At 39.5% G+C, this 12,334-nt stretch overlaps 1 protein-coding gene across 2 annotated transcripts; it reads left to right on the top strand.

The window, feature by feature from the left end:
• Positions 1-5,979: 5,979 nt before the first annotated feature.
• On the top strand, positions 5,980-12,085 carry LOC135597232 (UDP-rhamnose/UDP-galactose transporter 1-like). 2 transcript variants are annotated; one of them, XM_065089928.1, is made up of 5 exons: positions 5,980-6,107; positions 7,142-7,326; positions 7,420-7,620; positions 10,011-10,172; positions 11,436-12,085. In XM_065089928.1, exons 1-5 carry the CDS (start codon positions 6,104-6,106, stop codon positions 11,793-11,795), a joined length of 912 nt encoding a protein of 303 aa, XP_064946000.1. In that variant the 5' UTR covers positions 5,980-6,103; the 3' UTR covers positions 11,796-12,085. The 2 variants fall into 2 exon arrangements, with proteins under 2 accessions (XP_064946000.1, XP_064945999.1); XM_065089927.1 differs by lacking the exon at positions 5,980-6,107 and adding an exon at positions 6,125-6,590.
• The last annotated feature ends 249 nt before the right edge of the window (positions 12,086-12,334 follow it).

The following is a 12,334-nucleotide window of genomic DNA, read 5'->3' as shown; positions in this document are numbered from 1 at the left end:
CAAGCAACAGCAGAGGTTTGTGTGTGAATTAAGCAACAATTCATTCATATATGTCAGCAACCCTGACAGTCGAGACTCGGATTAAGCTAATCGCTGCATGTGAATTGTATAAGCTAATCGCCATTATCATTTTGGTTGGTGATGCTTCGTTCTCCACATCAAGGCCGAGAACAGACCAGAAAGAAAGGAAAGAGAGAAGAACAAGCAGTGGGTGTTGGTGGAGTAGGGGGAGAAGAGATGACTCGGAAGAGCAGCAGAGGAAGGCAGCGGCTTAAGACTTAAAAAAGAGTACAAGCGAGGGTGATATATAACATAACGGACGTTTTATAGGACCCGTTACAATGGCTTCCTTCAGGGGGAGCGCATCGTCTTGGCGTCACGTAGAGACCAAACTAACGTTGGGATGGTAAGATCAAACGTAAGCGGAAGGTGCGATGTGTTATCATCGACGATCCGATGATGAGTCGATGAGACGTTTTAGGAGACGCACGTGAAGCGTGAGCTTCTCAATAGAATGCACAAAGGGTCTAACCAGCGCGGATCTTAAAGGCGTCAATCAAGCCTGTGCACGGCTCTTAAAGTGTGGATGGACGCTTGGAACTGCACAATAATTATTAGCAATTTCCAGCTTGATGGTTCTATGGAGGAACAAAAATCATAAATCGTGTGTAAAAATGCAACTTCGAATTGCATGGCTTAGTTCTCTCACTGACATGCTAGTTTACTTGTATAAATACATCAGAATGTCTTGTTAGATTTTAAGATGGATCCATATGAGTTGGAACATGTCAAGTCGGAGGATCCTTGAGTTGAAAAATCCATCAATATCTACTCTCAACTTTTTCTTCTCCCCTTGTTTTCACTTGATTCCCTGACATTTGAGTGAAAAGTAGAATTTGAAGATCCAGGTATCCCAAGAGAGCATTTGTAGCCATTGCTGCTGCTCTGCAAGCTATCTTGCAGACCTGAAACTAAAGTATCAGATCCATGTGTGTATATATATATATATATATATATATATATACATGGTCCAAAAATAATTTATGTTAATGATCCTTGGAGCATCAGATCTTGCACAGATGCAAAAGTCCCTTCTGTTGAGCAAGAATTACATCACACAAATCTTTGTTCAAAAATAATTTTCGCAGTCTTCTTTACTTGTATGTGAAAGAATTACATCACACAAATCTACGTGTACAACCCATCGGTAAAAGTCTGAAAGGGACAGCAAGTGTTCATAGCCATGAGAAGACGATGACCACAAGGCCATGCAGCAAGCATCATGTCTTGTGGGAGATGTGGCACTTGTATGGGCACCGCACCGCATGGTGATCGGGACTTGGTGATAGAAAGAAAGAATAGAAGATAAAAAGCTTTATTGAAAAAGTAAAAAAGTTTTATCGAAGAAGCTCCCTCTCCAATTTATAGGGATTAGGAGGGAAGATTTTCCTCAATAGAATAGAGGAAGATTTTCCTCAATAGAATAGAGGATTTTCCTCAGGGAAATCTTATCTTCTATCATGCCCCCGCAAGATGGTGCTCCTGACAATCACTATAGAGATTCTCTGATAAGAGAGAGATAGAGAGATATTCTCAACTGCATAGCAGATGAGATTTCCTCAACTGCATGAGGAAATCTCTTTGTTATCAGTTAAAGAAATATCCTCTTTCACTATGTATAAATAGACTTCACATGATACTACTTGAAGTGTGCCTTTTGCTTTATCCTTATAATTTCATTCTTCATTCTCTCATTCTATCATGGTATTAGAGCGGCGTTCTCCTCTTTGAGTCTTTCAACCTCACCCATCAGCTTCACGTCAGGCCATGGAAGCTGCTGCTGCATCATCATCTTCCCACCTTTCATCGCTGCCAGCGCCTCGTCACTGACCCTCTGCTCCAGATCTGCTAGATCTGCTCTGCTTCCGCGTGCTGGTCCATCGACCAGCTCCTGGCCTTCTCCCTCCAACGCCTCCGCCACCGCTATCCTCGACTCCGGCAACATTATCCTCACTGCTTCCGAGAGGACCTTCTAGGTGCAGGCCTCCCAGCAACTATTCCTCCTCCTTGATTGAGCAGGAAGTCTGGGTCGAGATCGACAGACCTTTGCAGAGTGACCGACTTTATCACATAGTTGGCAAGTACTTGGCTCCTTACAATACTTGGCTCTCACCCGTCCAGATATCTCATTTGCAGTCAATAAATTGTCTCAATACATGCACCAACCTTCTGCTATACATTGGTCTGCGGTTAAACGAATTTTGCGATATCTTAAAGGGACCCTTGATCATGGTCTCTTTCTCCGCAAAACCACTCAACTTCATCTCCATGCCTTTGCTGATGCTGATTGGGCGGGAAACTTTGATGATAGAACCTCCACGTCAGGATATGTCATCTTTCTTGGGTCTAATCCAATCAGCTGGAGTTCTAAGAAGCAAAAGACAGTGGCCTGGTCTACAACTGAAGCTGAATATCGTGCTATTGCTACCACTGCTGCTGAACTCAACTGGATCACAAATCTCCTCAAGGAACTCAAAGTCAGCTTTACTCATACTCCCACAATATATTGTGACAATGTTGGAGCTACCTACTTATGTGTCAATCCAGTGTTCCACTCGCGCATGAAACACATCGCCATCGACTTTCACTTCGTGCGAGATCAAGTTGTCAGACATCAACTTCGTGTCTCTCATGTCCATACGGCTGATCAACTTGCAGACTCACTCACGAAGCCTCTAGCACGCAAACTATTTTTGTTTCATCGATCCAAGATCGGTATCCTTGATAGGAGCTCGATCTTGCGGGGACATGATAACAGAGAGATTATTTTCTCTAATAAGAGAGAGATATTCTCAACTGCATAGCAGATGAGATTTCCTCAACTGCATGAGGAAATCTCTCTGTTATCAGTTAAAGAAATATCCTCTTTCACTATGTATAAATAGACTTCACATGATACTACTTGAAGTGTGTCTTTTGCTTTATCCTTATAATTTCATTCTTCATTCTCTCATTCTATCAAGTAGGGCAAGAGCATATTACTGCTGCTATTGTTGTTGCTATAGTTTTGACGATGATGGTTGCGGCTGCGATGGTAGCGGTTACGATAGCGACGGCGACGGTTGCGATTACGACGACGGCGGTTGCGATTGCGATGGCGACGGTTGTGGCTGCGATGGCGAAGGTTGTGGCTGCGATGGCGAAGGTTGTGGCTGCGACGGCGAAGATGATGGCAGAGGAGAAATCTACAGTAATGTTGCAGTGATGCTACTACAACAAAGGAGGAAGCTGCAGCAGAGGAGGAAGCTGCAGTATAGGTGTAGTAGAGGAGGAAGCTGTAGCAAAAGAGGTAGGAGGTAGCTACAGCGAGGAAGAAAGGTGGGGCAATGTTGGTGAGCACAGCACTGAAAGGTGGAGCCGCAGATGAAGGGAACAGACGTTGGGGCAGAGTGGCAGTGGAGAAGACAATTGCCGTTCACCGAAGAGGAAAGATTTGTTGCACCGATGGGCTGATGATAGAAAAGCAATGGTAGAAAGCTTTTTCTTTTGCCGTCAGAGATGGAGAAGCAACAGTGATAAGTCGGCAGCGAGAAGAGAGAAGAGAGCTTGCTCTAGGCAAGTAGCTCTGATACCATGATAGAAAGAATAGAAGATAAAAAGCTTTATTGAAAAAGTAAAGAAGTTTTATTGAAGAAGCTATAGCTTAAATGCATTAGCACGTCCCTCTCCAATTTATAGGGATTAGGAGGGAAGATTTTCCTTAATAGAATAGAGGATTTTCCTCGGGAAAATCTTATCTTCTATCACTTGGTTCTTGATGGAAGGAAACAAAAAAAGAAAAAAAAGACAGTGTCATGTTCCAGGTAGCAACCAAAAGCAACTGCAGAGAGCAATCAACCATCTCCTTTCTGTCACAGACATGCCATGTGACGACTTGTTTTCGGATACAACAACAGTCCCCTGAACTAGGTACGAGGTGCTCGATGCCTTCCAACTCAAGTGAGGTATATATGCTTGGAGTGCAAAGTTCATTAAAGGCAGTAGCAGATCTGATATGAGACTTGTTATTGGATCCAGTCAATCGAATATTTGGCGTGTGAAGTTGATTGCTATTTGTTGTCTATTCATCTCATCCTGTCCTTTAAAAGCTTAAAAGAATAGATAGGATATAACATATTTAGTTTATATTCTGAACATTCATTCGCCTGACGAGAGAGAGTTTGTGGAAGGACAAGATCAATCTAGCTGCTTTTCTGTTTTAATGATGATTTGACACAAAGCAAAAATCACTTAGATACCATATTAAATTTATTGATCATTAACATCTCGCATGACCTATTGATTTATACTATCTATACCAACCTTATTGAGTTGTAAACTAGTTAGGTAGTCAATCTCCTTTAGCAATATTATCTATGTTGATGATGGAATGCTTGCTAATCCAATTACATGGCACTTCTTCATGGACCACTCTCAAAGCGCCGGTGGCTCAAATATGACCTCTTGCCGGTGACACCCTCACTCCATCCATCATGTTCAAACCATGGACAGAAGGGATTTGTTTGCATCGGACATGGGTTTTGACCTGCAAGAAACAATAAGATTAGTTGGGTTGTTTCCATCGCTTACTGAATAGCAACAAATGTGTGTGTGGTTTTTTCTTTTTCTTTTAAAAAAATCATCTATTATGATTTTAATATTCTATAAAAACATAAAATATCTTCGTTACGGATATCAGTAATATTTTTGTCAATAGATTGTTTATCATTTATATTTTCTTTTACAATTGTTTGGTATTGTATTTTACCTAATTTTTGTATCTTTTTATTAGGTTTTTATTACGTAAAATTATTTTAAAATGATATAATTTTTACGTGTTACGTAGACTAGGATGTAATGAACTCTTGAAACATCCTATTACTTTTCTTATAATTAAAAAAATATCGATTAGTTTACGTTATGTATGTTAGTGAGTATTTTTTTTCCTTCTAATACCTGCTTGATGATTAATAAATCAGTTTCCAATTGGATGTTGAAAGGTCCAAACTGAAATATGTTTGAGCCCTTCTCGGATTGCTAAAGCTTCACATTGAATTACGAATATAGATGGATAATAAGCTTTTACTCGCCAGTGAGCAGTTCGAAATGGTCCCTTAGAATGTAATCCAAATTGACTATCATGTGTGTTGAATTGAAGCTCGGGAACATTTAATTCACCAAGCCACCACCACTATGTAGGTTGAAGTTATAATCTAACCCACAAAGCTTCATAGTGGGAGTTCATCATGCACTCACACCCACATGGCCGACGACATGTTTGGCCGAGTGGCATCTGTGTATCGACCTCATCTGACGCCACACGATATGTCATGTCGACATCAGCACATCAAAGCGAGTAGATGATACCGATTCTTTTAACCATCCCAATGGCTTCTCGAATCTTCACATGTAAATATTTTTTTTTTTTACTTCATATAATACACATATATAATTAAAATATATTTATTATTCTAGGTTAAGATGAACCGGTGTGATGTAATGTTGTTCAAGTTTGCCATGATTTGAATTGTTCAAGTTCGATGATGTCATTGGATTACCTTTTAATGAAAATAAATTAAAATCAAACGAAAAATCGAACATGACCTATTATATCAGATTGAAATTTGATTAAAATTAATAGGAAAAAATAAATAATACGCGCTGAAAACTATGCTTCAACAATACCTACGTTGTGATTGCGTGAAGCGGTGGCCCCACCACACAAGTCCGCCATCACTGGGAAGCCGACGGAGTGGCCTACCCCTTTACGCTTCCGATATCTCCCCTCGAAACGGTCCTTTTCCCGTTCCCCCACCGAAACAATCTTCTGTTACTCCAACACACTGTACCTTGCATGCAAAACTGAGTCCGTCAGTGGGTCCCGTGGTAGCTTCTCTGTTCGTCTCGTCGGGTACAATACGCCCCCTGGTACCATAGCAAACACGCCCAGACTTCCGCGTCCGACGTCTACCCCGAAGGAAGAGCCCGACGGCGTGCCCGCATCGAGTTCGTGGAGAGCGGTGACCGTCATCGGTGGGACCCGCACAAGTTCCCGATTTGTAGGATGGGTAGGGGAAGCCGCCCTCTCCATGTCCTCGCTAGTGTTATAACGCCCCCTCTCTCTCCACTCGGTATCGTCTCGATTGCCGAAGCAACGACGGCGACGACGACACCAATTTAAAGACCAGACTCCGTCCCCGAACACCAAAAACTAAACGGCTTCTGTGATTTGATTCCTTTATTATCTCCTTTTATTCCCTCCCCTCCTCTTCCCTTCTCGTTTCCTCTCTTCTGTCCTTTCTCGGATTCGTATTATATATAGATTAGATCGAGGGAGTTGCTACCAGCAGAAGCCCTCGCCCTCGCCCTCGCTTGGTCTTCGGGGATTAGGGACTCGAGGGGGAGGAGGGGGAAGGCGCCGGCCATGGATCTGGAGAAGAAGCCGGTGGTGTCGGACGTGGGGGCATGGGCGATGAACGTCGTCAGCTCCGTCGGCATTATCATGGCCAACAAGCAGCTCATGTCGCCCAACGGCTATGCCTTCGGCTTCGGTACTCTCCTCCCTCGATCTGATTCTTGTCTTGGTTCTTCGCGTTGGGAATTGAAGTTAAGGGCGTAACGATTTGATCTTTCTGTTGGAAACGAAGGATTGCTGCTGTCTAATTGTCTTTTCTGAGAAAAAGGAAAGATTTTCGTGTTAGAGAGAGATATGAAGTTAAATGTGCTAACCCGCCTTGGATCCACGGGCGATATTGATATTGTGGCAGATGTTAGCAGTGATGGCCTATTGGCGTTCAGTTGAAACCTCGCATAAGAAATTTTCATCGGAGACCTTTTCGGGTCTGTCTTTCTTGAATCTGCGCTGTAGATCTAGGCTTCAAAGACAAATTAAAGGATCCTGAAGCTATGATTAATGTAAAAAGTCATGGTCGGGGCTTAATGTGATAAGCGTTGTCACAGTCAATTATTTTTCTCTTAAATTGTGGGGAATTACGTGGTGGATTCGAAAAGTTACTTTTTTTTAACATCCCAAGTTTGTCTTTTTCTTTTTTGGACTCTTTGATTTCATTCAATTTCATTGATGTTAGTTTATATTATGCAGCAACAACGCTGACAGGGTTTCATTTCATTGTCACTGCCCTTGTTGGTTGGGTTTCAAATGCAACCGGTCTCTCTGTATCCAAGTATGTTCCTTTTTGGGAGCTCTTTTGGTTCTCCATAGTCGCAAATCTGTCAATTACTGGGATGAATCTCAGTCTCATGTTGAACTCTGTTGGATTTTATCAGGTTTGTAAGTTTGTGCCTTGTGTAGTGAAAGATGACATGGTTGAATGTGTGATTCAAATATGACTCGATTGGTCTCTTTTTTACAATATGCAGATCTCCAAACTGAGCATTATACCCGTGGTTTGCTTTATGGAATTTTTGTTGCACAGCAAACACTACTCACGGCAAGTGATTCTGGCCGTTGCAGTTGTGGCCTTAGGAGTTGGTATTTGCACAGTCACTGATGTGGACATCAATGCAAAGGGTCTACTTTGTGCCTGTGTGGCTGTTTTTTGCACATCATTGCAGCAAATTGTGAGCATCTCTACTCTGACTGAGCATGATTAAATTCCATGTCCAAAATGTTTTCTTTGCCCCTCGGTCTTTTTTATTCTGAGACATGCACATTGGAAACCAGTTACATGCCAAATTTGCTTCTTACAAGATGTTGACTGTCAACATTTATCTGAGCTACTATGCCTTTGCAATGTTGAACTGCTTTTAAAACTTAACGACTAGTAATCTTATGAACCTAAGGTGTATCATACTGAAACCGAGGGTTGGATGATTATAGATGAGGTCAGATTCATCGTTCTAATGTTCTACTTAACTAATATTTGACAGCATGTTCCTAGGTTACCAACAACTAGATGCTTAGAAGTTAAAAATTTCATGCAAGGATATTCTATCTCTTAGTTTTTCTGTATAAGCATGCAACAATGCCAAAGAACAATAAAAGTAGTTGTTAGGACACTTTGAGCGGAATGGTGCTTCGTTTGTTCATTCATTTGCTTGTATATCTTCCTATTATTCTTCTCAGTGAACCATGCTTTGGATCTCTAGCTTATGCCTTCACTTTCACTTTGAAGCACTACTAGGATGCATCGTTTTTTTCTAGGTTGGCATATGGCTGTTTACTTTTAAATAAAATTTCTTGTGGTTAAATTATTATGTTGATTTCAATCCCTTCTTTTATTTCTTCTATTTTTAGGTGAAACTTCTAATAAGCTAATGTTCTCTGCCTTTCGGTGGTTTATGTTTACGCTAATTTCCATATGAGAATATTTTTCAACCGAAACTGCTTTTTGAAGTATCAGTATCGTCCGTTAAAGTTGTTCAATTATTATTTGTTTGTGTTGTACAGTTTCCTAGCGAGTGACCACTTGAATTAATGTGGACTATTTAGTGTTCACACGGTCATTCAATCTTTTGTACCAATTGATAAAACTGAATATGAAAGTGCAGATGTGTTCATAATTCATAATTTGCATGCTCCGCTCCCTATTTGTAAATGTATGGTTGTGGTAGATATCTTATAAATGACAAATGGAACTCCCTTTAAACTGTTTGATTAAGCTCTTGGAATTTTATAGCTTTTTTGACCAGCTGATTTTAAAGGTTCTGTATATTTTAGAGAGTTGACTCAGATTAAACAATTATTTTAGTACTTGAAAATTTGTAGTTTTAAGAAGGGCATGAAACTTTTAGCAGCAAGATAAAGATGATTGCTTTACCACACATTTCCATGAGAAGATAAACAACTCCAAAGTAAAAATTATGGTGAATCAGGATTGTTAGAATCTGAACTCAGGAATGAACAATAGGATAATTATAGCCTCAAAGTACGTGCAGCCAAACCCTTACCTATATCTTGTTCTTTAAATCTGTAGACAAATCCATTGATAAACAGATTTGTAGGACAAATAAAGACACTAAATTCAAGGTGAATTCTTCTCATTTGAGTATTATATGTTTCTGATCTTTAGCCATAGTGATTAAGATTCTCTGCAGAAACAATCACTATGCTGTCTCCTTTTCTCCCTAACTATATCACATTTATTTTCTCATGCCCACTCTTGCGCATCCAAATTTAGTTCTTCTTCCAACCATTCATTGAGTGTTAATATGTTGGTATTGTTAGCTTTGGTGATCCAGGTCCACTGTGCAAAAACTGTGGCTATGCTCTCTCCTTTTTCCCTACATCGTAAGATACATATTGAATTGGATCCTCTTTTACAGATCTTTCATTCTTCCATCTCTGGTAATAAAGTCGATAAGCTTTGCTGATAGCAGTTTTGTCGCTTTTCTTCCAGATGACTGATTGGTTGATTGTGTTGGCTTGATGGAGATTATCTTTCAATTATTCTAGCATATTATTTGTTCTTCCAACTTAGGGTAAAGATGTATGGGCCATCAAGAGGTCTCACATATATTTTCTTCTAGCTGTGTGTTTAGAGGTTCTTTGAATAAAGGGAAGCACAAAGAAGTATAGTCTGTAAAATCATGATCATGGAAAATAATCTCCATTAGTCCTTATGCTTTTTTTTTTTCTTCTAATGATAAACTTTAGGAAAATTTCATTTTTTATGCTCATTGAGATGGACTCTTTTTGATCAGATTTATGTTGGATCATGTTATATGATAACATGACATAAAATTTAGATGCAGAAAACTGTAAGCCTGTTTGCTTTATGTGAGATTTAAATGCAGTTACTCTGTCAAACTAATAAATTAGTATCATGATGCAGGTAACTTTGTCGGAGCTGTGTAAATACAGCATGATTTCTATATTTTGTCATACAGCAGGATTCATCTCATTTTTTTTGTCTCTATTTTTGTTTGCAGCAATGCATTTAGCCATTCTCTAGACTGATTATTTGTAGCTCTAGTTGGTTAGTTATCTCATGGTATTATTTTTATTACAGACAATTGGGTCTTTCCAGAAAAAAAATAATATTGGTTCTTTTGAGCTCCTAAGCAAAACTGCACCAGTACAGGCAGCCTCACTTCTTATTGTTGGCCCATTTGCTGACTACTACCTCAACCACCGCTCTCTCTTAGAATACCGATTTACTTCAGGGGCAACTGTAAGTTCCATATCAATATTTCTATTGTCGGATGGGACTTCTGATTGCGCAGATTAAATCTAACTTGAACTCATTTTCCATTGTTTGTAACAACATCTACAATCCAATTATATGTTTCTAATCTCGTTCATGCAGTTGATCATAAACTACAGCCACATAACTATCATAAGCTTAACATGAAAGATCACTGGATACTTGTTGGAACTCTCTATAACCAAGTACTTGCACATGTTTTGCAATATGCCATGCATACGGCCACATATTATTATACAGATTCATATACAATCCCCATAGGTACAGAAAATGTAGTCACATGCAATTTATGTTGACTCATTGTTATTCTGTCTAAAATTATATTCTTCTACTATAAATCAAATGGAAATTATTTTTGTCCATGAAGATATCTAATTTATATAATTCGCATGGCCCTGGCTGAGGACCTACTGCAATTGATGTATAGAAATGTCAGATCCACAATGAACTCTTGGGATAGACGCAGTAGAAGTTTAATTTGAGTATTTTAAGTTACCAGACCCCAACTATCTATAAGTTTAAGACTATCATGCCCTATTGCAGAAGAGGGACATTTTTTTTATTCTGATAAAAAAGGTGAAGGAGCAGGTTATGTAACATTTGTTGATTTCTCTTATTCCGTTTCTAAGGTACCTAATCAAATAGCTAATTTAGATTGAAAATTACCACATATGGCCTTCTCTGGTTGGAAATTTTTGTATTCTTTTTGTTTTTTGTTTTTTTCAAAACATTTCATGTTTTGCATTTATTTACTTAACATATTTGAAACTAAAATTAAATTAAATTATCGGCATGTGCATCACATATGCAAATAACCTAGTAGTTTTAATTATGTAAAACCTTAACTATTTTTTTGTAACTTATCATTCAATTAACTTTTAAAGAGTGCAGCTATCACTCTAGAAGCTCTGCATTTGGTTATTATCTAAATTTGAGTATATATTTTTTTCTAACTAGTTACATATTACCTGGACATCTTAATATGAGTCATACACACCTGCGAGTTGCACATGTGATATGATGATGGCTGCTATTTGAACATTGTGCAAGACCCTAGACAGAAACACAACAAACTGCTATTTGGTAAGTTGTAACGATTGTAGTTACAGTCAAGCTCTGCATCAGAATGTTTATCTTTACGAAAGAAGACTGCCTCTGTTGGATACACATTCCATTTTAGATGTGCCATCTACTGATTTCTCATTTAGCCTGGTTGACCTCTTTTTGCAGTTCTTCATACTTCTCTCGTGTTCCCTGGCTGTCTTCTGCAACATGAGCCAATATCTCTGCATCGGCCGGTTCTCTGCAACATCCTTCCAAGTCTTGGGTCATATGAAGACCGTCTGTGTGCTGATACTAGGATGGATACTCTTTGATTCAGCTCTCACTCTCAAGAACATTCTAGGAATGTTGCTTGCGGTGCTAGGCATGGTGGTCTACAGCTGGGCTGTAGAGCACGAGAAGCAGGTAAAGCGGGCGACGCATATAATTGCCGACAGCAAATCGGAGGGGGAGGATGTAAAGCTCCTGAAGGAGAAAGTAAATGGGCTCGCCAAATCTGACCTTGAATTGGGGCAGACAAAGAGCTAATTCTATTCTTCACATGCGCATGTCCATCTCGTTCCTAATTATTCTTTAGTAATTTGATCATCGTAGTCACTCCACGATGCCTACAGTAATGTCTTAAGTGGATTTCTTTGCCATTCTTCATCTTCTACTCCATTTTACATGGGATCATCGTAGGCATTTGCTGTGTGCTGACAAGAATGACAGATTTTTGTAATGTCGAAGGGTTGTCAAGGCCCTGAATCAATTGTCACTCTCGTCTTGTTGTTCTCTGTATCAGATATCCAAGTGTTCAGTGTCTGGTCCGTTCTACATTTTTGGAATTGAATGGAGTGGTTCCTGACCTTGATCTCTCCACCGTGAGCTTCCCTAGCAGTCTGATTGCTTTGGTGTTGCAGTTTGTAAAGTCAGCAAGACAATATCAATCGTGGTATTAAATCTTGATATTGGATCTCGTATCAGCCGCGTTTCTCATGGATCTAATATCATGTAGCAGTAAATGTCAGCACTTAAAATTAAATCCAAATACAAGATATAAACCAATCAAAGGAAATTATAATGGG

The sequence above is a fragment of the Musa acuminata genome, chromosome BXJ1-11 (assembly GCF_036884655.1).
Source record: "Musa acuminata AAA Group cultivar baxijiao chromosome BXJ1-11, Cavendish_Baxijiao_AAA, whole genome shotgun sequence".
Taxonomy (NCBI): Eukaryota; Viridiplantae; Streptophyta; class Magnoliopsida; order Zingiberales; family Musaceae; genus Musa; species Musa acuminata.
The sequence above is the reverse complement of the archived record's forward strand: the minus strand, read 5'-3'. Positions and strand labels throughout refer to the sequence as shown.

Coding starts and splice junctions, on each gene's coding strand:
- LOC135597232 (XM_065089927.1), top strand. CDS start 6,464: ATGGATCTGGAGAAGAAGCCGGTGGTGTCGGACGTGGGGGCATGGGCG. Junction 7,327..7,419: donor ACTCTGTTGGATTTTATCAG/GTTTGTAAGTTT, acceptor TACAATATGCAG/ATCTCCAAACTGAGCATTAT. Junction 10,173..11,435: donor GATTTACTTCAGGGGCAACT/GTAAGTTCCATA, acceptor CTCTTTTTGCAG/TTCTTCATACTTCTCTCGTG.